General features: G+C 38.6%; 2 protein-coding genes across 5 annotated transcripts; one reads left to right on the plus strand and one right to left on the minus strand.

Annotated features, from left to right (window-relative positions):
* Nucleotides 1-10,027: 10,027 nt before the first annotated feature.
* On the minus strand, nt 10,028-16,058 carry armc1 (armadillo repeat containing 1). The gene is made up of 7 exons (XM_053488268.1): nt 15,867-16,058; nt 14,619-14,826; nt 13,672-13,763; nt 13,063-13,252; nt 12,818-12,934; nt 12,667-12,741; nt 10,028-11,626 (listed from the first exon to the last, which is right to left on the minus strand). Exons 2-7 carry the CDS (start codon nt 14,778-14,780, stop codon nt 11,435-11,437), a joined length of 828 nt encoding a protein of 275 aa, XP_053344243.1. The 5' UTR covers nt 14,781-14,826; nt 15,867-16,058; the 3' UTR covers nt 10,028-11,434.
* A 349-nt stretch (nt 16,059-16,407) lies between these two features.
* mtfr1 (mitochondrial fission regulator 1) lies at nt 16,408-26,264 on the plus strand. 4 transcript variants are annotated; one of them, XM_053487324.1, is made up of 8 exons: nt 16,408-16,539; nt 18,171-18,261; nt 18,385-18,483; nt 22,928-23,058; nt 23,233-23,459; nt 23,562-23,829; nt 25,008-25,182; nt 25,374-26,264. In XM_053487324.1, exons 2-8 carry the CDS (start codon nt 18,226-18,228, stop codon nt 25,419-25,421), a joined length of 984 nt encoding a protein of 327 aa, XP_053343299.1. In that variant the 5' UTR covers nt 16,408-16,539; nt 18,171-18,225; the 3' UTR covers nt 25,422-26,264. The 4 variants fall into 4 exon arrangements, with proteins under 4 accessions (XP_053343299.1, XP_053343300.1, XP_053343302.1 ...); XM_053487325.1 differs by having other exon boundaries at nt 16,408-16,535; XM_053487327.1 differs by lacking the exon at nt 16,408-16,539 and adding an exon at nt 16,656-16,750.
* The last annotated feature ends 1,104 nt before the right edge of the window (nt 26,265-27,368 follow it).

Raw genomic sequence — 27,368 nt, forward strand, 5'->3', positions numbered from 1 at the left:
ACATCCACATCCGCCTCCAGATTCACCAGGATAAGCAGTTACACTCAGAAGACAAATTAATGAATGAATGTTCATGAAATATTCATATGATATTACATACATAAATTATTTTATTTAAATCCACTAACAATTACCTTAATTGATAGAGCACTTAGTGATTCAGCCTAAACTCTATGTATGATTACTTGACACTGAAAAGTGCACTATGGTTTCTTTTTTAAAATCTCTTTTTCAAAAGTGATTTCTGCATGGCTTTGGAAGTTGAAGGGATTTTCCACATGTGCCACAGGATATTTATAGAACAGGAATAAATCCTGTTGAATCTGATTTAAATGAATGGTTATACTTTTTTTAAGGATTTGTAGCATTTTGTTCAAGACAGTGCTCTGTGGAGGATGTTTTTGGGTGTTGTGGGGTGGCAATACTTTTGACACAAACATATCAAGTAGCAAAGTTCTTATAAAATTCTAAGATGTTTATTATTTTCCCAGGACAAATTTCACCAATTGTTCGAATACGTTCTAATATTTAATACGACTATGTATTTTATACAATTGTTATGTGGGGGGTGGGGGAGGGGGGCAATAATTATAGAGCACACACGTATACTTTCAAAGCACAGCTGGGTCTCAGGAGATTTTATTTGGGTCGCAATTTATGTCTGCAGTACACCTTCCAGTCACAGGGGGCGCTTGTTAGTTTTCTATCACTGTCACGTTTTCTGTTATAATTGTACCTGTCGTTACAGTGAAAGACTATGGATCGGAGGGTCCCAGGTTTAAATCCCATGACTGCCAAGTTGTTCTAGCTTTATTGTTGAATTTTAAAATGAACACGTTTTCGGGTCTCCGAGTGGCGCAGTGGTAAAATGCTCGCCCTATCATCCAGAGATCGCTGGTTCGATACGGGTGATGCTGTAACCTCTCGCAGTTGAAGGTCCAGAGAGAGCTGATTGGCCGAGCAGAGGGAGGTATAAGAGGTACTTCGTGCTCCCACATTATTCACGGCTCTACAGCCAATCAGGGGCGTCTGTGAGCTCGCGCAAGCGGAAGGAGCGGATAGCGCTGTCCTCCGAGTGTGTTACGCCGCCCCCAACGGTGCGTGAGCGAGCAGTTCGAAAAGATGCGGTCAGCTGGCATCACAGAAACACGTGATAGTCTCCGGCCCTCCCGACTGAGTGGTAGTAATAGCCTTAATGTGGAGCCCCCTAGTGATGGGGAGGAATTAGACACGACTAAATTAGGGAGAAAATCGAGGGGGTAAAAAAAAAAAAAAATGTATCATATGTAGCCTATCTCAGGAATGTCGAGTTTGCCATTGAAGGTTAAAATGTGATGCGTGAAAAGATAAAGAGTTTAATGAAAAGAAAAAGTTTGAAAAGAACTGTTCTAGCAGGCCAATAACTTTGTTATTCAGCTGGTCCTAATCAGGTTTCTCCTGTCTTGTTCCCTGGGGTCGACCCTACATTTAGCGTGACTTAAAGACCCTGTCGCTCTCTACAAAACCTCCACCCCTCCTCAGAGCTCCATCATCCCAAACGATAAAGAAAAATGTTTCAATTAAACCTCTACCCGGCTCCGGCGCCGAAGACTGATTGGATCCGATCTGGCCACTTTTACGTCCTCGGAAGTTATTTGACGTAAATTACAGGTGTCACATCATTTCTCCGGTGCACACTGGATGTAATTTACAGGCTGAGAGTCGCAGCTCGAATAAAAGCGTGCAGCCGCCCTCTCTCAGGACGAGACGCACATCTCTCTCTCTCTCTCTCTCTCTCTCTCTGATATCAGCCCTGAAGATTAACCATGCAAATACACATGACACATTCATGCACAAACATGCAAGGCTGAGCGATATCTCAGAGAGCCAGCCTGGGACAGCTTACGGGTCCTTATCTCAAGAGAAATTCAAGATGTACAACATTGTTCGTGATGTGCCATTAAAGGAAACTAATCAACATGGATCCTCAATCGATTCGTTTCTTCTAAAACCACATTCGAAACTGTTTCATTCCTTTTATACTGCAGGAACCACAAACTCTACTAATATAGAAATGTGTTTGTTACGACAATAAAAGTTCTCATGTACATTACAGCCTTCGTTCTCCAAAACAAAAAAACAGAATTAATGTCACTTTTGATAAAACTTCTTACACATCTTCATTACTTTGTTAAGTACAGTATCAGCACATAACCGATTGTTTGTCGTCCCTGATAATGAGCTGTTGCCATAGAAACGGTAAAAAAAAAATTCACTAAACGCAACATGGTGCATTATTAGCCGGACTGGTGTTGTAGGATCGAGAGGACGGTTTGTTTCTAAGCGGTGCTCAGAGACTCTTTGGAGGAACGAGAGTAGACGTGTGGAACAGGACGACGGGGAACGTTCTAATGAGCGAGCCGAATGAACGCTGGCTCCATTGTGAGCGCTGCCGTATCCATATTTTTCAACATTCCTCATTTATTCCCTCTCATTAAGGCTAAAATATATTCACACATCTGAGTGCAAAAGTTTGTATTCCCTGTGGTTTTTTTTAATGGGAATGAGGAAATATAAATAAATATTTTTTACAACTTAACTTGAACATGAATAGAATCCCAAAGTGTCCAAAATGCCAAGAAACAAGAAAATGTTAATTTTTTAAAAATTTGCCCCAAGATGATCTTCATGACCCTGTACAGTATAAACAGCATAGGAGATGAGTAAATGAAATATTTATTAATTTCTCATTTAATAACTAAATATAAAAATGTTCACAAATTAGTCATATACTAACATTAGTAATATTTAATATTTAATCACATTTAATATATTAATGACAAGTTTGTTTTTGTCTTGGGGTGTAAATAGTTTTGCACTGACTCACTGTGTATATACTGTTATCATGACATATAAAGTAATCATTTTCTGTATTAAAATATATATTACATATTTAAACATATGAAGTTAATTATTATTGTGATAATAATAATAATAATAATAATAATAATAATAATAATAACAATAATAATTAAACATATATCACAGGAATATCACAGCTGACTCACGCCCCCTAGTGGTCATCACTAACACCAGGCCTCAGTCTGGCCCAGAGTTCCCCCGGCACTGTTGGCTCTTGTGAGACTAAAAGCCTTTCAGACACACACCTCTCCTACTGTACTGGGCATATGGACCCCTGACTCCATATGGGCACGGTGCTCAGGACACCAGTGAAGGGTCTTCCAGGAGCAAAACCCTACCGAAGAGGCTGACCTACTTCCCCCGGCTGCCGGAGGGGTGGAGGTGAAGGAGCAGCTCTGCTGGACACCATGCTGCTCAGGCACATTGAGAAGATTGATGGATTTCCCTCCAGCTGTATGAGCTCGGCCCGGTCTTGGAAGGATTTCCTCCTGCGTGCTTTTCTGCCAGCGGAGAGGCGAGGTGATGGGAGGAGGGCAGCTGGAGGTTTGTCAAAGACAGGAGGGGAAAATGAGATATTAAATTAATCAAGTGATTATTCAACGTCAGTGCAAGATACCGGGGTCGGGTACACTGTCGGACCGAACTCCAGCCCCTAGTGGAAAAATGTTAAAGAACAGGAAAAGAAATTCACTGCAATCAACCTAGATGTGTTCAGTTCAGGTTCAGGTTTATTAAATGTTTATTAGTACATGAATTAAGATTAAGCGTAATGAATATGTATGCAACTTAAATCTACATAATGTAAACATACTGTTTAAAATTAATGTAAGTTTATTATAAGAAGAAATGTTTAAAAAAATGTGATAATTGCTATTATTTAATAGTACATTTAAAGGGGTTAAATTTAACAAGTAATATTCAAACAATCAATCAATCAATCAATCAATCAATTAATCAATTAATCACATTTGGAATGTTAACACAATCTTGTATGATTGGTCCCGCCCATTTAAAATAATATAAATAAATTATAAATAGACAGACATTTTTTCCCATGTATGTGTATTTATGGTCTATGTATACACACACACACACACACACACACACAGGTCCATCATTAATTAATACACAATATAGAAATGATTGATTTCAGGCTTTAATTTACTTTTACTCCAACTCTTGAACATTATGACTACACAAAATAACAAAATATATTCTTTATTTATTAAAGCTAATTTCCTAAAACATAAATGTTCTGTTGTTTGAAAATGTTCTTAAATGATGTAATGTTTCATTGTTCATATCTTAAATGATCTGTTAACAACAGTCGCAACAATGAGAACATTTAAAGGTCCCATATGTTACGATTCCTTTAACAAGTTAACACAGGTCTCGGAGCTCCTCTAAAGAGTGTGTTAAGTCTCCAGCTAAAATACCTCTCAGACTCCATCTGTTTCTTTTCTCTTCGAGATGCATTACTGATTCAGTGTCTATGTAAATGAGCTCCTGCTGAGACACGCCCACGAGAGCAGCGGTAGAACTGAGCAACAAACTGGGGCTGGATTATCTTCTTATATGAGGTCACATAAGGGGAAATACACTTGGATTTTTTAAATCCCAGCCAATACACACGTACAATGTTTCGTTTATACACAAACACACACACACACACTGGAGACCCATCTAAATGTCTGAACATGACTAAAAATTTCATATTTATATTTAATATTTTATTTTATACTACTGTATTTCTAAATACAGCTTTCATTTGGACTGCACTGTACAAATGTGTTGCTTTTTTCAAGTGCCGTCATTAATGTAAAACTTCAAGTTCCCTCTAAATTGACTGAAGCGATTAAGTGGTTTCAGTCTTTATCGAGACATTACAAAACATTGTCCTGGTTATGTGCAGAGCTCTGATTGATTTTCCTGCTTTTTCCAGCTTTAAACTGGCTCACTTCCCTCCCACAGACCGCTGCCTGCATGGTCTACATGTTGGTTTACCCTTTTAACAGCAAATGCAGCCGATCATCATATAATCAGGGATATGAAGTATGATCTACAGTACAGAGGCTTCGTGTCATTTTGGGATTTTGTAATCGCAATCCAGAAAGAAAAAAAAAAAAACACCACCTGGTGTGGTTTAAAAATGGTTCAGTCCTGCTGTAATTGTGTAAACTGGATAAATGTATCCTCCAGTGACATGCCATAAGGCCCACACACACACACACCCACACACACACCCACACACACAAACAGAGTCTGTCTGATGCAGCCTACAAACAGCGCTGATGTGTTTACACTCAACATTTTGTGGAAATGGTGTTTTGTTCAGGAAATGATGCTGGAAGCTTGTACATCCTGAACACACACACACACACACACACGCACGTCCGAAAGAAAGTGAACAGAAAAATGAATAAAGACTGCGAACCAGACTCCTACAGTAAATGCTGTTAAACATAGAACTCGAGTACAGCCAATAAAACGTCACACTTGAAAAGTTTGCTGAACTTTGACCTTGTAGCTCTTAAAAAATGTTGACCCCTGACATCATCAGTACAAATTAGTGCTGGGTAAAATGTCAAAAATATAAGATCACAATCCTCAAGGACATTTCTATGAGATATTTTTAAGAATAACCTTTATTTATGGACAATACAATAAAGTTCAAGAATATATATTTTTTTCTTTTTTTAATAATAAAAATGATTTTAAAAAAATTTAAGAAACATAAAATCAGTCGGTTCTGGTCCGTTGCAATAATAATTCAAAATTTATTAAAATGTATAATTATACTCACAATATCTCGGAAAAGTGTACTGCAACTTTATTAATCATAAATAAAACCCCATCATAATGTTCAGCAGTGTTACACCTTTATTTATTTATTTTTGAGAAATTTTAAACCTATTTAAACATTTAAACATTTAAAGGTCCTATATACTACTATTTTATTACCAAGTTAACACGTCTCAGAGCTCCACCAAAGTGTGTGTGTGTGTGTGTGTGTGTTAATGCTCCATCTGAAATACACCTCTTCTTCATATTTCAAACGTTCTTTATTTCACTCCTCCTCCTAATGCAACAGTTTCGGTGTCTTATATGAGGTCACAAAAGGATAAAATAGGATTTTAAGAAACTGGAAGAAAATCTAGTTTTAACTGGAAACGTCTGATCTGGATCTCTGCAGTCAGGCTACAGGAAGATAAAAGCTGGATTCAACACACAGAATTTATTTTTTCTGTATTAATTAATACAGATTTTTTTCCTGGACTTTACTTTCTGCAATTGAAAACTTCTCATGTTTCCAAAATCACTAAGTTCTCCTTCAAGTAAAACTTCACTTTAGCAAATAATCCCATGTTTGACTGGAGTTTTTTTCCGACTTTATACGAACTTTTGGGGTGAAACGGGTCTTTCGTAAGAAGCGAAGCCAAAATCTCTCCCCAGCTCCCCTGCTGTTTACAAAGACAGCCGAGCCAACATGTTTGTCTCTGTAGACGTTAATTAAGAAATTTCTCCAGAGAAATTGTTGAGAAATTTTAATGCAACACACCTTCTGAGTTTTCACACGCGGTTGACCCGTCCTGCAGAGTAGAACGTTAGCAGAACTGAGCGCTGAGTTTTGCAAACCTGTACACGACTTCAGATATCAAAAAATGTCCTAAGAGTCGTCCTGTTTTAGGATGGACATGTTGATTATGTTTATGGCTATAAAGAATTATAAAAACACGGGAGCTCATGTTTGTTAAAGCTCATGTAGATGAACATAAACTTGATGTAAAGTGAATTAGCAGCGTTTCAACACTTGACTATTACGGGACTCGACTGGCTGCAAAATAAATTTTCCAAAAAAAGCTTTTGGTCTCCCACATGGCTTGCTAAAGTACACTTTTAGTGGATTACTGAAAGCTGGCTCACTAAGGTGTTACTGGCCACAAGACATTAGCTAGCATTACTGCCACAGCAGCGGCAGCTAAACGAAATGCAGCTAGCACTTTGAAAGCAGTTCGTCCTCAAGCAAAAGATGTACTATATAGCAAAAACATGTTTTTTTTTTTTGGAAGAAATACGATGAAAAGATTATGCAATAAATAGCTATTTTAAAAAAATTATTTTAATGCAAGTTTTAAAAGGTCAAAAAAATTAAGTTATACACACGTGGACAAAATTGTTGGTACCATTCGGTCAATGAAAGAACAAAAGTAATAATAAATAAAAATTCTATGAATGTTAGCCAATAAAGGTCAGACATTGCTTTTCAACCATGCTTCAACAGAATTATTTAAAAATATAAACTCATGGAGCAGGCCTAGACAAAAATGATGGTACCCCTAGAAAGACTGAAAATAATGTGAACAAAGGGACATGTTATGGACAAGCATATTAAAGGTAAAGGCTCTAAGACCATCTCCCAGCAGCTAGATGTTCCTGTGACTACAGTTGCACATATTATTCAGAAATTTAAGATCCTTGGGACTATAGCCAACCTCCCTGGATGTGGCCGCAGGAGGAAAATGGATGACAAATCAAAGAGATGGATAATCCAAATAGTAACAAAAGAGTCCAGAAAGACTTCTAAAGAGATCCAAGGTGAACTTCATGGAAGATGACCAAGGAGAACACCATTGCTGAAAACAAATCATAAAAAAGCCAGACTGGAATATGCCAAACTACATGTTGACAAGCCGCAAAGCTTCATATAGACAGATGAGTTGAACTTTTTGCCAAGGCACATGAGCTCTATGTTCAAAGATGGAAAAATGAAGCATATCAAGACAAGAACACTGTCCCCGCTGTGACACATGGAGGCGGCTCTGTTATGTTCTGGGGCTGCTTTGCTGCATCCAGCACAGGGTGTCTTGAATCTCTGCAGGGTACAATGAAATCTCAAGACTATCAAGGGATTCTAGAGAGAAATGTGCTGGCCAGTGTCAGAAAGCTAGGTCTCAGTCGCAGGTCATGGGTCTTGCAACAGGACAATGACTCAAATCACATCTAAAAACACCCAAGAATGGCTAAGAGGAAAACATTGGACTATTTAAAGTGGCCCTCTATGAGCCCTGACCTCAATCCTATTGAGCATTGTGGAAGGAACATGCCATCTGGGAAAAGGCGCCCTTCAAACCAGAAACAGCTGGAGCAGTTTGCTCATGAGGAGCGAGCCAAAATACCTGCTGAGAGGTGCAGAGGTCTCACTGACAGTTACAGGAATCATTTGATCACAGTGATTGCCTCGAAAGGTTATGGGTACCATCATTTTTTCTAGGCCTGTTCCATGAGTTCACTTTTTTTTTTATTCCATTGAAGCATGGTTGAAAAGCAATGTCTGACTTTCATTGGTTAACATTCATAGAATTTTTATTCATTAGTTTTGTCAGATTAAAGTTATTTCTGTGACCATTGTGAGTTTTTTCTTTTATTGATCGAAGAGTACCAACACTTTTGTCAATGTGTGTAAAAGTACGTTAAAGATTTAACAAAAAATATCTATCAAATAAACTGTCAATATATCTATACAGTAAATGAATAAGATCTGAACTGGGGCATTTTTTTAGCATACACATTTCTTCACCAGTCACCAAATAAGGTAATGTCACACCCCCTTTTGTCCAACAAAATCCACTGTTCTGTATTTTTTTTTTTTTTATGTGGCTTGCATGGTTTTAACCTGGATTTAAAAACAACCAAGTACCTTGAATATTCATTTAGCAGTGATCTCAAGCTCGATTAATTGATCCATGAAGAATTAAATATGAACAGTCCTCACACAGAGGATTGATCAGCTCAGGGTGCAAATTGGGCTCAGCTTCATGCACATGCAAATTGCAAATCACAAAACAAGAATCGCAAATGCAAAAAAAGTACATAAAATCTGTAAATGCATTTTCTAAATATTCCCGGTTTGCGTATGAGATTCCTGATTTGTGTTTATGAGAAGCTGAGCCGAATCTGATGCCATATGCGCTGTACTGCTTTGGGAGATCAGCAAGATAGACCAGAGCTTTATAGAACATAATATGCATCAATTGCATCAAGACTTTTCCAGTATGGCTGTGAATCATCAGGTAGATTATTGATTCAATTCAACAGCGCTAACATTAATTTTTGGATTTGTCAAGCAGCCACTATGCATTGAGATACTGTGTAACGTTTTGTTGACTTCTTAAAATATCGTAACTCAAATAGCCATTATCAATACAAAGCAAATATCTTTTTTATTTTCCTTCACCATACTACAGTCCAGTAGGTTTCAGCATTGCACCAACTGCTCATAAACTCAATTGTTCCCAGATATACAATAATTTGGGTCTCTGTACGATGTACAATCAGTAATGGTTAAAAAAAAAAATCTCTAAACGAACGATTATTTGGTGTCAACAGCAGGGGTCTGATTTGGAATCAGTTGTTTTTATATTTTATAAATACTCTGTCATCACAAAATACTGACTCTGGATCTGTAGTAAATTATTCACATCTCTACAGAGATCTCATGAGACAGTCGCTCTGGCCTCCTGGCTAGCTAGGGTTGCTATAGGTTAGTAATCTAGTAACCAGCCTTACGCTATCCATTGATGGAAACTTCAAAGCAAAACCTGCAATGTAAATTTGCCCTAAAATATTCTGGGGTCTTTGCATGATTCTTTGGTTTTGACAATCTGGCAACACTGCATAAACCTAAAGTAGAAGAAGAAGCAATACTGTGAAAGATGGGAAGCACTTTGCATTTTCTGCGGAGGCCGTGGGAGATTTTTAAGGGATTCATCAAGTTTTAAAAAATTTACCATTTAAACGTTTACCTAAATAATTTCAAATCAAATCTAAAATCAAAAACTGCTGCACTGATTGATTCACTTGGCCTAATTGGATTGACTGAATTGATTTATTTGCTCAACAACAACTAATTTTTTTATTAAATCGCACAGCTTCAGTTTTCGCACTTAAACACACCTGAATGCTCGAGTTCACACACTGTAGACACCTTGATTGTGGAAGTCACTTTGGAGATCAGCATCTTACATTACTCCCAGGTGTAGTGTTTGGTTTTTAAAAAGTAGTTAAACTGCAGTAGGACAAAAAATGAAAAGGAGAAAAAAAATTAAACACGACACCAAACACGTGCTATTTTTTAATATATTTAATAATGTCGTTAATGTGAACAGGCTGAAATTCTTTACACAAGTATCAGCAGACGTACCCTGTACATGAGAAGCGTCTACGTCTAAACAGTCTCTCTGGAGCCAGGGACGTTACCTGGGGGTGAATCTAAAAGCTAAACCTATCCCAAGATTTTAATGCATTAAATTAAATAAATCACAACAGCACAAGACAGTTTCAGTGATTCGTGATTATGTGATGCTGAATTTCATTAACACTGATGGTGACTTTAAGCCTTTTTTGTTCATGGATCTGAGAGATCACATTGAGCTCATTTTGAGGTGTTTGTTTTTTTCTTTTCACGTAGGAGTAACAGGCACTGATTGTGCGTTTTGGCAAATTCCCAATACTCATGTTACAGGCAGTCGATGATAAAGAAAAGCGTATGCAAAAAATTACAAGCAAAAGCTCCCAAACCAACCTATCCTTCCGACTCCGTTCAGTCATCAGCTCTGGGGTTTTAATCTTTAGAGTAGTTACAGAGGTTGGCACGAAGCATGAGTAACTGTTAGTAGTCCAAAGAGCAATAGCATGTGTATGAGTGTGTGTGGGTTTATTTTTAAATCCCTTTTTCTCCCTGCACTCATCATCAAGTCATTAGGTTAGACATCTTTGCTCACTGACTGAATGGTGTTTCTCCGGTTCCCTGAACCGTCTATATGACTGAAAAGGTCAATATATGAATAAGGACGTGGTTTAAATCTTCACAAGTTAAGAAGAAAACAAGAAAAGGCATCAAGAAGTCTCAAACACACATTGGCTAAAAGAGAAAGACTCAAAAGAGGATGAAACAGTCATAGCAAGAAATCCCCGTGGGGTTATGGTGAGTTTAAAATGGATCATCAGTTTTCTTCAAATTAGTGAAGAGAGAACACGACGTTAAAACACACGAGAAGTGAGATGCGAAGGCTAGATACAGAAAAAAGAGAGGGGAAAACGAGTACTTAACTTCATGCATGAGAAAAAGTTCCTTCGTACAAAACTGAAAATCAATCGCTAGGAAGATTACGCAACCTGGCAGAGCACTGAGTGTCCCAAAAAGAAAAAAGTTTGTTTGGTATCACACATGGACCCATAAGGAGAAACTGGACCAAACCGTTTAAAAAAAAAATCTGGCTTAAGGAGAAGCTGAGTGAGTGAAAAAGAGAAAAATAGAGAGACAGAAAAAGAGAGACAGAGAGAAAAAGAGAGAGAGAGGAAGAGCACGAGCGCAGCTATGGAGAAGACGCTCGTAGTGAAAGCCATCTTTGTTGTTCTGAGGCTTGGTGTCTCTGTGGCGTGGGCGCTAGCGTGGGCTTCAGGAGGACTTGAGTTAGTGTGCAGCAGCCTGCAGTAGTGTTTCCGTACCGGAGCGGAGGTACGTGGCGCGGGGTCACCAGTAGAACGAGCGGGAAAGGAAGTTGGCGGCCGTGCCCAGCCAGCCCATACCGTCCTGCATGGAGCCCAGACGAGACACGGCCTTGTGCTGCTCCTGAGCCGGGCTCTCGTCCTCGGGGAGGTAATCCGGCAAGTCCATGTTCTGCTCCACCTCCACGTCGGAATCCTCCTGCAACGGGATCACCATCTACACCACAGACAGACAAACAAGCGTCACTCTATGGTACTGGACAGACGGACATACAGACATAGAGAATTCCAGGTTCCACAAGCAGATAAAGACAAAATTAACCCCGTATCATTTGGTTCGCAGGTTTAAACTTCATAGTGGTGTGTCAGACTTTGGACCAGTACAGATGAAAAAGTTTGCCAGAATAAAATCAGACACTGGTGAAAAAGCAGCATGGTGACATCATGATGCCACACAGAGCATCAACAAGAGCAAATAAAGAATAAAACAATACAATAAAGTACAGGGTAAAAGTTAGGACTAATTTCACTAATAAAAAATAAAATAAAAAAAAGACTCCAGAACTACATAATAGGAAATAAAACGTATGATAAACACAGAGCGCTTTATAAATAAAATCTAGTCACAATGTGAATACTGACTTCAATTTATCAGGTAAGGGTGTCTAACGTGAACCATGACGCCACCTGCTGGACAGCAGAGGAACACGGCTGAAATCAGACGGCTTCGCCGCTATGGTAAAGGTTATTACAGATTGTGTGTATAGTTTTGAGTAAAAACATCCTTTTAAGTCTGAGAGAGAGATAATGTCGCTTAATCAGCACACAGTCTGAATTACGTGTAAAACACTTGTGTACGCAAGTGTGTGCCTATCCCTTATGCATTTTAAAAATATTAAATACTCAGCCTTAACCTAAAAAATACCTTACATGATACAGATATTAAAGCTGTGATTGAGGGATGGAGAAAAACAAATGACAAAAACATATTTTTTTGCTTTCTGCTTTTAAATAAATAAATAAATAAATAAATAAGAGTATTAAGTCTAGCATTGTCCATAAGCCTCTTATTTTCCTCCTGGATATTTATGTTTTTAATAATAATCCTGATATAAAAAAACCTTAAGAACTATTCAGCTCTTATTGTAAAAAAAAAAGTAAATGATGTTGTTGTTGTTGACACAGTCATGTGATGTAGGTTGACGCTTATAATCCTGCGGTATTCTGGAGCAGGTTAGACATCACGTGTTCGCTCACCTCATTACCGTCGTCTCCCTTCACCACCTGCTGCGCCTTCATCACTTTGGTTGACGCGATGGCCGATCCCAGAGCCTGCAGACAAAAACTCCAGCTGTTTATATAAAAATGACTACCGTCTTGTTTGTCCTTTAACCGGCACGAGCCTCACCTCAGCCTTCAGGTCGGACCGGATCCTGACCACACACCTCTTAACAGCCATCTGGAAGGTAAAGCTGATGACTCCACGGATTTTTAGCAAAGCCTCTTCGCACAGGCTCCTTCGTGTCTGACACACACACAAAAAAAAAACAAGAGTCAACACAATAATAGCGCCGCGTCCACATTATGAAGCGTTTCATCAAGATGCATGAAGATGAGTCACGGTGCCCCAGGAGTCAGGAAGTCTGTCCTCACCGGGTCGTCCAAGCCGTCGATCTGCAGCACCACAGTCTTGGCGCGCTTGTTGGTGGCTCCCAGGAAGAACTGAGCTTTACGGCGGCACGAGGCGGCCGCTTCGGCTTGCTCGGCCTCAGCGTTGCTCGAGTTCTGCAGGATCTCATAGATTTCTGAAGCCAGAAGTTTGGTCTCCCCGGGGGACGTGCTCCTGAACAGCACAATGGGGATATTAATAAAATGAATAAGACTAGCTTTATGCAACTAGTATATTTTAAACAATTCTATGAAGAATGGAATGATGAAGTTCATTAAAAACAAGAAGAAAGTGAAGCCTCACATTCTCAAATGAAACAAAACATATAAAACATACTGCTTTTAAACATAAAACACTTATAACACAACTGTTAATCACTACAGTACATTCCTGCCTCTTGTTTTCCACTCCGACACCAAAGAAGCTGCTTTGACCCTGAATAACGCTACAGCTGAGCGACTGTGTTCTCGCCAACGCCCGTATACATGCTGGTAATCTGTAATTAATCAGCGCCCCCTAGTGCTTAAAATGTGTTTTTAACGGCAGGTCAAAACAGGCACTGGATCAAGGAGGCGATCTGAGAGACTTCTTACTTCTGCATGACGTTCTGCAGACTCAGCATCATTCCCAGAACGCCCTTCAGCTTCTCCCTGTTGGCTCGACATTCTGCCAGGTAGCGCACGGCCTGATGGGAGAAACACACACACACTAAACCAAGCACTTAAAGGTCATTTAAAGACTAATCGCTACTGTGCAGCGTCATGCTCTGTTTACATACGCATTAAGAGAAGCACTCGTGCCGTTTGATGGCTACAAACACCCCCATTTACCGCCAGAAGTGCCAAGACTTTTAATCCAGAATTGATATAAAACTAAAACATAGTCTTGACTTTGTATAGAATACATATAAAGGAGAAGCAATAAATAACTTAAAAACATGCAGTACGCAGGGATAAAAGAAAGCACACAGCTTAAGGTAAAAAATATTGGCACCCCTAAATAATAAACTGGAAACGGGTAACGAAGTAGGTTTAATATGAAACTGGATTTCAGTCATTAGGCATAAATCTAAAGATATCAAGTAACCAGAAAGACAAAAATTAAAAATTAAATCCTATTTGTTTATGATAAATCAGTACACACTAGTAAATCATATAAATTAATAATGTCGCAATCATTTAATAAGACGTGTCTCCTGTCTTGCATTATAATCTTTAAAATACATACATGGCTCTGAAATGAAGCGAACGTCTAAACAGGATTCTGATACAAGGCCAAACAGTTCATAAAATATTAACAATGCATTAACATAACGATAATTTAATAATGAGAGGTGTAGAAACAGTACTGGTTCCGAGGTAGGCGTCAGGGCCTGAAAGTGCAACTGTGTGTTTGTGTGTGTGAGCTGTAACGTCACTGAGCAGCAGGAGACGGTCATGTCATGTGACACAGCCTTTCTGTTAAGTGGTCACCTTGAGCACCAGCTCTGTCTAGGAAACCTAACCTCGTTTAGCTGAAACAGTATATACGAGGATCTCACCAGCAGTGCCGAGTAGACAACTTGTGGGTTGTGATGATCGAGGAAGAGGATGAGGCCCGGCAGGCAACCCTGATCTTCGACAATAGCTCGCCTGTTCAGCGGGTCAGCGGCTAAATCTCGGAGCTGGTTGACCACAGCCAAGGCGTCTGGCTCACCACTCATGGTGCAGCCACATGTAGTGCCATGTACACCAGGCTACCTTCCTGAGCTGTGTTTGGAACATAAAACAAAAACACACTCACACACATATAAAGTATATGGACATAAGTATTTGGCCAAACCTGCATACAACACTGAAACCAAATACAAATACTTCAATACAGAGTCGGTTTCCCTTTTGCAGCTATAACAGCTTGCACTTTTCTTGGAAGGCTGTCCACAAGATTTTGGTCTGTTTCTGTTGGTCTCATTCTGTAGGGAATTTATGAGGTCAGACACTGGTGTTGAACGAGAAGGCCTGGCTCGTAATCTCCATTCCAGTTCATTGAAAAGGTGCCCGATGGGGTTAAGGTCGGGGCTCTGTGTAGGGTCGGTCCCACTCATTAAACCATGTCTTTATAGCCCTTGCTTTGTGCACTGGGGCAAAGTCATGTTGTAATAGAAAAAGGGCCTTGCACAAACTGTTGCCACAGAGTTGGAAGCATGGCATTGTCCAAGATGTCATGATATGCCGAAGCATTAGGATTGCAATGGGGATAAGGGGCCTGAATTATAAACAGTAATTCGCACGTTTGGCTACATACTTTTGTCATATCATAAGTGTATCTACACTCCTGTTCCAACCTTTGCTCTTTTTAATGTTTAATACACAAAAATTGATTATAAGGGACAGCAGCAGCCAGGATGGTCAGGGAGTGACGTCATCTATGACTAGCTAGTACAGACCATTGACTATGGATTAATTCCATACAAACATGGATTATGATTTTCATCTTACTTTTTTGTGGAATGTCTTGGAATGTTTTTTCAAGCTATCCAGCTGTTTGTTCAGCTAACTGTTGTTATTGGTTATATTACATGTTTTTTTCCTGAACAATAACAACAATCAATGTCGCGTAAATTAAACGTCATCACTTTAATTAGACAAATTAATTGCCAAAACGGACTCATTGAGCACGTATGACAGTTAACCTTGACCACTTGCTTTCGTGGCCCTGCTGTCTGTGCATAACCTTACAAAACACAGGCAAGGTAGCTAAGCTAACCTGCTAAGCTAAGCTAAGCTAGGTAGCACATCTGGGTCGTTACCTTGCTCTAGACGGGCTTTACGTCCTCCACAAATCCAGACAATATTTCGTAAAAGATTATATGATTATATGAGCGTATGTGTTTATTATAGAGATAAAATAAACATTACTATTTTTATAACTTAACTACATAAATGACTAATAGCGACCAGGGGGAAAATGTTCGCTTGACCATTTTTCAGTTCCCCGTCCATGAAACACACAAGCACGCCCTGGATTCCAGGAAGCTGATTGGACAATACGGCTGACGGTCTAGCCAATAGGAATGACTCTTGCTAAAAAAAATAAAATAAAATAAAAAATATGAAATGCGTCGATTAAAGTGTTTATATATAACTTTTGGACAAATCTTTAAAATATATACATAACGTTAAATAAGGGTATTTCCCTGTATTTATTTTGTAATTTCTTTTTTGCTAATACTCATCATGGTCGATTGGTCCATTCAGCTGCTCGTCACTTTTTAAACCAATAATCAAAGACTATATATGTTGTCCCGCCCTATATGTCGAATCCTATTGGCTCTCGGGTGACGTCGTCTCTGTTCACTCCTTCGTTAGCAACGAGCTGTGTTGAGTTAACGACCTGGAAAAAGAAGGGGGAAAAAACAGCTGTTCGGTGTGTATGGAGCTAAACTGGATTTAGCGGATTGACTCGAAGAATAAAAAAAGTTTGTGAGTCTTTAACTTTAACAATATATTTCACCGCAAACATTAACTTTTACAGTTAGCTTAGCTCCACCCGGCTGGATTGTAGGTTACTGTAGGACCGCGTTGCAACATATAACCGTCCTCCCCATACAGGTACACTCCCTTTCCATAGAGACCCTGTGCCATGAGTAGTGCCCTATAAGTGTGAGAGAGAGGCGTTTGGGATCGAGCCAGGGTAGTTGGATTGTAAAGGTGTGTGAGTGTCAGTGAGGGGATTTTAGCCCCAGGCAGCTGGTGGAGATGAGGAAAGTTAAAGTAGTTGGTTTAAGTTTTATAAATATTATTGCAATAGGAAATAAAAAGTAGGAAGTAAACCGGAGGCTGAGCTAACTGCTAACAGTTTGGTAAGAGGTGAAATGTTCAAGGTTGACAGCTTTTCAACTTATTCATTTTACTTTCTAGTAATTTAATTGATTAATTTTAATAGGACTTTTGTTTTTCATTTTCTTCTCCTTACTTTACCTTACCTTTTGCAGTTTGTTTCTTCATCTTTCCAGTTTTTTCATCTTTATTCGCTGTCCTTGGTCACTTCTTCATATCACTCCTTCTTTCCTTTAACTTCACTTTATCTTCCTTTTTTTATTTATCTTCACTTTATCATTTCTTACTATTTTTGTTTCCTTTATCCTCCCCTTTTCCTTTAATTTCTCCTCTCTTGGTTTTCTTTCCTCCTTTGTCATTGTCTTTTACCTTTCCCTCTTCTCTTTCTCTTATTTGCCTTCGCTATTTATTTCCATCGTCCTCTCTATTCACGTCTTTGTCCTGTCTTTTTTCCTTATTTTCTTTTATTCTTTATTTGTTTTCATTTCCTTTTTCTTACTTTTAATGTCCTTCATCCTTTATTTTCCTTTCTTTTTTTCTTACCTTAAATGTACTTCCTTGTTTTCTTCTTCCTTACTTTTTCATTTCCTTTCTTTCCATTCTTTCTTTTCATTTCTTTCCTCATCATCCTTCTCCTTCTTTTCCCTCTTCTACATTTTCTCCCTTTTTTTCTTTTTTCTTTCTCCTTCCTTCTTATTTCCACCGTATTATCTACTTTGTCCTCTCTTTTTGTTTTTGTGCTACCTTTCTTTTAAATTTTTTCCTTGACTTTTTGTTTCCTTCTTCTTCCTTTTAATGTCTGTCCTTGTTTTCGTCTTCCTTTCTTTTTCTTCATCCTTCTATCATGTTAAATTTTTCCTTCATTTTAAATGTCCTTTGTCATATGTTTTTTTGATTACTTTTTCCTTTCTTTTTAATTTTCCTTGTCCTCTTGTTTTTCTTTCAGTCCTTTTTTAATTTCCTTCCTTCTTCATATTTTTCTTTACCTTCTCTCTTTTTGTTCTTTGTTTTTACTTTTTATTTTGGTCACCCTCTCTTTGTTTCTTTCCTCCTCTCTTTTCATCTTTCTATTTTCTTCCTCCTTCATTTTCATGTTTGTCCTTTCTCTAATTTTTTCCCTCTCTTGTGTATTTCTGCCCTTCTTCTTCTCTTATGATATTAATGGTCATCTTTTTTGTTCTCTCTTTGTAAACCATTAACCTATTATCCATTTGTTATAATCTTTGCAGCTTGTTTATAACGCTGTGTGTGTGTGTGTGTTTGTGTGTGTGCAGGTGATGGAGATGAGACACTCAGCATGGCAGCAGTTGTAATCCACTCAGTCTGACGATGAACAGGAGCGGTGCGAGGATAGAAATGGACCTGGTCTGTTAATCTTCTCCACCCCTCCTCGTCTCTCACGGCTGTGTGACCTCACTCTGATTTAATTCTTATATGTTATTACAATCTGTTTTCTGACTCGCTTCTTCTCGTCTCTTCACTCCGCAGGCGTGTGGATCAGCGAAGCCCTGCGGCTCAGCACGCAGCATCGTCAGGTGGATCGGCTCCACCCTCCCTCTTGCGCCATGCCCACGGGTCCACTTTCAGGTAACTGTGTGTGTGTGTGTGTGTGTGTGTGTGTTACGTGACTTTCAGTTTCCCTTTACTCAGAGTGTGTTAACAGTGTAAATAAACAGGATTTGTCACCGCTACGTGCAAGGGATTTTACAGGGTCAAAGACATTTACTTTCTGTATTTGGTGAACGTTAAAGTTCAAACTGGTCTGGAACAAAGCGACAGAAAAGAATTGAGGAGTCTCGTTATAACAGAAGCTGTACATTTTACAGGAAGAAGTTTTTCTTTTTTGAAAAGGATCTTTAAGTTTATGCTTCTCCACTCACACTTTGTGTCTCACTAATGTGAGGATAGTTATCATTTTCACAATGCTCACATTGCTGCCTTCATCCTTCAGGGTTGAGGGTTTGATTCCAGCCTCAGGTCTGTGTGCACGTCCTCCGTGCTTGGTGGGTTTCCTCCAGTTTCCGCCTACAGTCCAAACACATGCAGATTAGGCTAATTGGCATTCCCAAATTGCGATGGATTGGCACCATGTCGAGGATGTACCCAATTTTGTGCCGCCAACGAACATGTACAGGATAAGTGGTATAGAAGATGAATGAATGAAAATGAAACCGGTGTCAGATATACAGGATGGAGCAAAACTCTGGATCCATATGCAAAAAAATTATTTCAATGTGTAAATTTGTGGAAATGCAAACAGACAGCCTCTAACTCAGCTACACTTGTGTCAGTGTTTACGCCAAATATGTGAATAATTAATATATCTGAACTAATAATGTTATACATAGGTATAGTTTATTCATTTAACGCAATGATCGTTCTGGGATGATTCTGATTACACAGATTACTAGGGTTGTGTTTGGTTCTGATCCATCTCCTGTTGTTAGATTGGAAGATATCTTGGGTCTTCTAAAGTTTATTTTGAAAATAAGCGTGGACAAGTACACAGAGTACAGACAAGTACTCTCATTTAGTGAATTACTCTGGCAAATTGTTTTATGTAATTGCTTCAGCTACAAACAAACATAATTCTTAAAAATTTGAAAATACTAGCGAAAGTATGGATCATTGACGGTTAAAGAGTTTGTAGAAATAGTTAAAAGGTTAAAGCTAAAAATCATCTGCTGATCTTTAATGTAATCAGTGATTTTGTTATATCAGGTTGAAGCCCACGTACACGTCTGTCTGTATTAATTCAAAGAAATCACATTCTGCAAGTTTGAGTAACTTAGCCCTTGTTTTACACCAAGTTGTACTTCTTTCATCGTCAGCCAAATACACTCCCTGTTCGGTAATCAAAGAGTGAATCACAGATGAGAAATGGAAAAAGTAAAGATAAAGTTTTGTCATAAAACCACTCCAGCGTGTTAAAATTCACTTATACCACTTCAGCGCTGTTATTTCAGCCAAAGTGGAAATATGAACTAATCCCAGTAAAAATATTCACTTTATCTTTTTCAATTAATATCTGTTGGTGCAGGTGTTTGTTTACATTGAGACAGTATATGCGCATTAGTAGCTTAATTTAAAGTAGATTATTAAATCCAACATATAACTGTTCATAACATCACTTTTACTTAACATTTTTATTTCACTTATGGTGCAGGTTAAACTTCAGGCTGATATCTAAGGACTGCAAGAGTTTCATTCGATTCTGTCCTGCAGTCGATTTAAGATTTTTATTGCATGTTTTTTTAAGATTTTTTTAAATTATATTTGTGCCTCATTGTGTCTTTGGACGCTCAGCATTGGACTTTACAGTCAAGTCTACAAGTAAATGTTTGCTCAGGATAAGCAGATGTACAGTATTTGCGTAGTATTTTAAGTATGTCAGTACTGTTTGGCTGCCTTTTTCCCACTTAGTAAGGTTGACCTTTGAGTAAAGTTGCCCAGATATCATATTTCATATAAGCAATAATATCAATAATATAGTACCAATAATATGGATTCAGACTTTGGAGATGCTCTTTATAGCGTACAACTTTTACAGATTATATCATACAGCCATACAATCGCACATCCTCATTCACACACTAACAATAGTGTCGCTCTTAACGACACTCCATTGTGACCAAATCATTTTTATTTTATAATTTTTACTTTACCTGTTGAATTACATACAGTATAAAACATGCTCCTGCAGTTGCTATCTTCAGATCTATATGTGTGTGTGTGTGTGTGTTTAAGTCAGTAAATGGGTTGTTTTTTTGGCTTGTGCGTGTGGTGTAGATTTTATTTAAGCGTACAGAACGTAGGCAGATGTGAGTCACTCTGAAAAACCCCACTATGAGTAAGATGGAACATGATTTTAGTAGAAGAGTGAGTACACACATTTCCACCCCGAGTGATTCAGTGCTGTGAAGCCGCTTTAGACACAGTTTGAAAATGAAAACAGATGAATGTCCAGGGATTTTATTTATTTATTTATTTTATTTATTTATCTATCATAAACAAGTTCGTGAGCCTTACAGGATTTGCATGATCCTGACTAAAGTCTCTCATTGTGATATCTAACACTCTTGTCTGTCTTTCTCTTTTCCCTTCCTGCTTTTCCAGCTGTCCTCTGTAAGGAATGCAGCTTGTCTGCTTTAGGTTAGTTTATTGCCTACCTGTCTGAAACAGACCCTCCTCAGGTAAATCACGGCAGATATTGCATGGTTTAGGTCCTGAACGTGTTTCTGAAATGGATGTATTTTCCAAAGACACATGTTAACATTTAATGGGAACGCTTTGGTTTCCTGTAAAGCAAGAACTTCAGTATTAATACAATATCAGAAACATTAATAAAGCACGGAGGAAAATGAGTTCCTTAGTGACTTACGTGAACAGCACGTGTGTAGAACAGGCTGTCTGTTAAGTATTGCACATTAACGTGAATCTGTTTCACTCAGTGCAAATGTTGTTAATGTTTAAACAGTGAAATATTTACTTTATGCAAAACAGCACGCATGGATTCTCGAGTCTGATTGGTCAGAATGTGTGCAATGATTCTGCGTAACTGCAAGGGTTGGCGATTTGTGCCGCCTCGTCAAAATATGCTACTGGAGTACAAATCTGCAAGTTGAAAAGTTGTGACGATGGCAATATTCTTACAAAAGCACATCGTTGTTTTTGTGGAGATGATAATCACAAGGGACCAGCAGATACAAGCAGATATACAGATATACAGCAGATATTTTTTTGTTTGTTTGTGTGTATACACACAGTAGATTAAATTTATTGGAGTCAGTTTGGTAATAAACAAATTGCAACACACAAAAAAAATTGTGTGTGTATAATAGATGTGCCCATGACTTCGTCCATGTGGAATTTAATTGCACACTCACAAGCACATTTTTTAAATAATAACGCCATAACAGCAACTGTTGAATGCCTATATGTTACACCCCAAGCTCGGCCAAATAAAATGGAAAATTTGGAAATTAAACCTCATTAAAATGAATTCAGTAGATTTTACGTGATGCGTGCACAAACAGACAGACAGACAAATTATGGCAGACGCCCTAAACACTGGACATTTCCACTTACTATATTTTTATCTTATGATGGATTTACCAAGACGTCGGGCCATCCTAACACAAAGAAAACATCCGTACATTAATAATGACTGGTTTATTAATGCTGAAGTTTATTTATGCAGTCTGTGATATTATTATTTAAGGGATCGCTTTCCCCATCTCACATCGACGTAACACAGCTTCTCGACGTGCTCCTTCAGTAATCTGACCCAAACAGATCAGAGCTAACAGGTGAGTTTCTCTAACAAACTGTTGCACCAGAGTGTTTTTCCTCGACTCGTGGCTCCACCTGGAACCTTTGCATCCAGGGTGGAGTGTCTCATTCCTGTCCTGAGGACATCCTGACACGAGTCGGTTTTTCTCCTCCAACTCGAATATGTTCATCTCTTCAGTGTGATGTTTAAACAGTAACACAGTCTTCCTTTTTCTTTCCTTTCTTCTAAGTGACCCACACAGTAACACATAAACACATAAACATATCAGTTAGTGTTTATGGACACATTATCCAAATTAGAAACACGCAGGTTTGTTGGTAAACCAAAAATATATATATATATCTGCTACATCATCGACCACCCAGGAGATTTAAAACATAACCAGCTTAATATACGTAGTTTATTTTAAATCCTTGTTGTATTTCAAGGCCATAACATTGCCTGAGCATTACTATGCTTATTATTACGTATTATTTGTCCTGAAAAAATGTTCATAGTCACTAACGCTCATTTACTAACCAGTAATTGTAGAATTTGTGTAAAATCTGCATTAAAATGCTGAACATTTCAGGCTTTACATCTAAAATAAGCCCATACTTATAAGTAGTTTTTTTTTTTTTTTTTTTTGCTTGACCTTATGCTTTAGGATGGACTGACAGCATGGTTTACTTTAAAAGCTTTGATCTAGTGCATGTTAGTGTGTTTATTCTTCAGCTTAACACTGTGATTCTTTTATAGCTCCAGACGTTCACTATCAAGGGTGGAGCAGGAGGGGTGGGGGGTTCAGGAGGACACGGTGGCCTCGTCACGTCGCTAGCTGATGTTGCGTGGATCGAGCAAGAGGACAGCGATGTCTCTGAGGGACCACAGTGAGTGAATCTTATAGAATAAACGTTTAAAGCATTTAAAAACAGAAAATTATATTAAAATAAGAAAACAGTTTTGGGGTAGAAATTCAGTTTCAGTTCAGCCCTGGTAATAACAGCAGCTCTAGATCTTATTTCCTGTGTGTGTGTTTATGTGTGTGTCTAATGTCTCTCCAGGCTGGAGGCAGTCTCGGGGCTGGCATTTCGCACCCGGCAGCACCCACCTCTCAGACGTCGACGCTCCTTACCCAGCATGCACCAGGTAGCGCCCGATCCGCAAAGCCAGGCGCTCGTGAACGATCAGGCCATCCAGAAGATCAGCGCTCTGGAGGACGAACTGGCTAAACTGCGGGTACAGATCGCTCAGATCGTACAGGCCCAGGAGCGAAACACACACACCGCAGGTAAACACACACACCACAGGTGAACACACAGTGATTTATGACGCTCAGGTGTGAAACAACATCTTGGTGCATGTTTTATTTAAACATCTCCTCCTGTTCCAGGTGTTCCTCCTCCTCCTCCTCCTCCTGCTGCAGCACCTGGTCTTGGACCTCCACCTCCTCCGCCTCCACCTCCACCTCCTCCGCCTCCTCCCCCCCCACCCCCAGGCATGCAGAGAAGCGTTTCTGCTATTGATCTGATCAAAGAGCGGCGCAGTAAAAGGTCTGATCAGAACACGGCGCTGGAGGCGGGGCCTAAACAGCCCGAGATGCCGAACATGTTAGACGTGCTGAAGGACATGGGCAAAGTGAAGTTACGCTCTGTTAAAACGTGCGTATGGCTGTCATGTGATACTAGTTGGTTTGTTTTAAATAGAAGTAGCGTGCTTATACTGCTATGAATGCGGTACTAGGAGGCACTGTGTTGCAGGTACCCTAATGTACCCTAATGCTAACTAACAGGACGAGCCATGATGTGATTTTTGAGTGTTTGAAAGGTGCAGGAGCCTTTAAGGCAGCAAAGCACTTTAGGAAATTTTTACTTCTTTTTCTTATTATTTTCATTATTATTAGATGGAGGCTAAAATGTAGTCTGTGAAATAGTTCTCATTAAGATTCTTACTTGTCTATCTATTCATTTCTTGCCTCATATTTTCCTTCCATTATTTCTTCCTTTATTCTTTCCCTCGCTCCTTCTTCCTTCAATCCTTACTTACTTCCCATTTCTTTTTTTAATTTCTTACTTCACTTGTTTATTCTTTTTCTCCTTCCTTTATGTATCACCTCATTTCTTTCTTCCTCTATTCCTTACTCTGACTTTCTTCCCCACTTCACTTTCTTTCTTGATTTCTCTATTCATTCGTTCATTCTTTTCCTCCTTTCTTCTTAGCCTCCTTCCTTTATTATTTAATTTCTTCTTTCATTTTTCCTTCTTTCTGCCCTACATTTCTTCCTTCCTCCATTTATTCTTTCCCTCCTTCCTTACTTCCTAGCATAATTTGTCACTTCATTTTTTTAATTTCTACTTTGCTTCCTTTATTTCTTTTCTTCTTTAGTCACATCTTCCTTCCTTTAATACTTAATTTTTTCCCTTTATTTTTCACTCCTTTCTTCCAATCTTAATATTTCCTTCCTTCCTAACTTAATTTCTTCCATTTCTGGCTTTTTGCTTTTCTTTCCTTTCCATTTCCCTGATAAAACAGATCATACAGGCCAAACTGTAGATGGTCCAGCCTTCATCCCCCTTTTCCTACATCTTGATATCAAGATATGTGTAAATTCTGATTATCTGTCCCATCACCAAATATACACAGTATGTAAGTTTTCTGTTCAGGTCCCTTCAGATTGCTTACAGTTATAAATCTGTCTTTCTCGTCCCTGGACCGAGTTACCTGGACTGAGTCTGTTACCAGACAGTTAGCCATGGGGATGTGAGGTTACCCGTAGCATTAGCGTTAGTAGCCGGTTCTTGTCTGATCACGTGTATAAACTCAAACTTTTCTTCTGCAGTCGTGTTGAGGAAGACCAGACCAAATCTAAAGCCAGTGAACCCGTAGATCCCGCTGCTCTCATCGCCGAGGCTCTGAAGCGCAAGTTCGCCCATCGCTACCGCAACGACAGCGAGTGTGAGAGCAACTTCAGTCTCCCCACTCGAGAATCCAAACCGCATGCAGACACGCCTGCGGTAAGATCGGATTCTTTTATCAGACTTTTATCATTAATAAATCAGTAATGTATAATGTACCTGTTCAATCATTGATACTATTTGTTTGTGAGGAATTAAACACTTTAGTATGTGGTTAATGTGTGAAGTGGTAGAGCTTCTAACTCTGATTATCAGCACTGATGTTTTTGTTTGTTGTTGTGCCTCTGCAGTTCGGGCAGCACATGCTGAAATCCACAGGAATCAGGAAACTCGTGTGATGGCGTAACCGTGAGCCGAGTGTCGAGTGTGTACACGCAGGAAGACGCGTAGCTCCCGGGACGCTAAGCGCTCAGTCAGGTTTTCTGCACCAGAGTGTTGCAGAGTGCAGCAGGAACGCGCCTGCTGTGTTTAAGCCTCATTAATGCAAAGGACCAAAGTGTGTTCATGTTTGTGTTCGTGTCAAGATAGCAGTCATGTAAATTGTTTTGTTTGTGTTTTTCTCATTGAGCTCTTGATCTCATCCAACTCGAGAAATAATTTCTGTAGCAATTTGCACAAAATGAAAAATGATACTGTTCCGTAATCTGGCTCTGATAGCTAGGAGTTAGCCAAATCATATTTCCAAGTTTCACTAAATAATTAAAGACAACACTAAAAAGCTCAATTCTACATCTGCCTTACGGCGCTGACATTTAAAACACTATTCTATTTTCTCAACTCAGAGGTGAGCGATGAATCAAGAGCATTGGCATTCGTTTTGTTTTATTTTTAACATGGTCTCATTTTATTTTTCTTCATTCCTTTAAAATTTATTAATTGCTAGCAAAAAGTGTGTCGATTGTTCTTATGAATGTTCCTGGTTATATAAAAACACACGCATTCCTATTAATCGTTTCCTCTCCGGTCCCGTGTTGCAAGAAGAAACTACGATCATAGCACTTTCTGTAAACTTTCCATAGTTTGTTAGTGTTTATAAAGTTTGGGATCTTATTTATGTTTTTTAGATATTAATAATGTAGTCTTGTTAATAGGATATAATTTAAATTCTCTGATAGATGCCAGTCATAAATACACACTACAAATCAGAATACTGTAGTTCTTTAAATAGCGTTTCTTTTTTTTTTTAACTAAATCAGTACAATGTATTTGCTAAAGGAGGTCTTTAAATTATTTTTTTTAAATTTAAGTGTTGGGGAAATAACGAATTTAAGCAGTACGGTTTTACCCTGTAAGACTACTTACAGTTCCAAAAAAACAACTGGCTATTTTGAGATCCAAATACTTACACCGAATCCCCTCTTTTCCCTAAAGTTGCGTTTGCTGCTTGGCATTAGTTTTTTTGCGATATGGTCCATATTCGGCTCTATAACAGTCATTTGTTTGATACAGCGAAGTTGACTCTAACTGAAGCACTTTGAGATATTGAGTGTACGGTACGCTCAGTGTGAACATACTGGAACACATAATAAATAAAGCGAATCAGAATGAAATATCTTTTGTTTGAAACACTAGAACAGTTCTATTGTTGCAATAAGCTTTCAAAAAAAATAGAATAAAGAATTACATCAAAACTGAGTTTCAGTTCTTTATTCTAAGCTGCAACATTTTGGTTTTAAATTTGAAAATTGTCATTTATAAGTATGATTGTAAACATGACTTTAAACTGTAATACTACAACCTGCTGATAGATGGAGACAACTAGTAACAATGTAGTGCGGTAAATTTCTACTGTTTCAACTGGAGATTTTGATTAGTTTTGCTACTGCTAATTTATTTTCCCTGTTAGAGAATCATTTTACAAATGTGGAGAATCGTTACATATCATTACACAATTGGGGGGAAAAGTCTCTGGCAGGGAATCATTTATCCTTTGATGGATTGGCACCCGGTCCAGGTTGAACCCCACCTCGTGTCCTTGAGTCTCCTGAAATAGGCTCCAGACCCCCTGTGACTGTATACATGATGGTGGTATAGACAATGAGTGAAAATCATTTCTTTTTTTATCAGTTATTATTATCGATAGACATTTACACTACTGGAGAATCAATTTCACTGTCACAGAATAATTTATTTGGTGGAAAATCATTTACACTATTGAAGAATAGTGTTCTCTATTAAAGAAATATTACTCAAAAATTCAAACTGATTCTCCAATACTAAAAATGATTCGCTACCAGAAATATGATTCATTTCAGTAGAGAATAAGTTTTACTACTGAAGAATCA

Source organism: Clarias gariepinus, chromosome 26 (assembly GCF_024256425.1).
Source record: "Clarias gariepinus isolate MV-2021 ecotype Netherlands chromosome 26, CGAR_prim_01v2, whole genome shotgun sequence".
NCBI classification, from domain to species: Eukaryota; Metazoa; Chordata; class Actinopteri; order Siluriformes; family Clariidae; genus Clarias; species Clarias gariepinus.

Bases quoted from the DNA above. Each gene is read 5' to 3' on its own strand.
- armc1 (XM_053488268.1), bottom strand. From the start codon at position 14,780: ATGAGTGGTGAGCCAGACGCCTTGGCTGTGGTCAACCAGCTCCGAGAT. The intron at 13,764-14,618 runs GTGAGATCCTCG...TTCTCCCATCAG, and splicing joins TTGTCTACTCGGCACTGCTG to GCCGTGCGCTACCTGGCAGA. The intron at 13,253-13,671 runs GTAAGAAGTCTC...TGTGCTGTTCAG, and splicing joins CTGCAGAACGTCATGCAGAA to GAGCACGTCCCCCGGGGAGA.
- mtfr1 (XM_053487324.1), top strand. From the start codon at position 18,226: ATGAACAGGAGCGGTGCGAGGATAGAAATGGACCTG. The intron at 18,484-22,927 runs GTAACTGTGTGT...ATTCTTTTATAG, and splicing joins GCCCACGGGTCCACTTTCAG to CTCCAGACGTTCACTATCAA. The intron at 23,830-25,007 runs GTGCGTATGGCT...TTTCTTCTGCAG, and splicing joins AAGTTACGCTCTGTTAAAAC to TCGTGTTGAGGAAGACCAGA.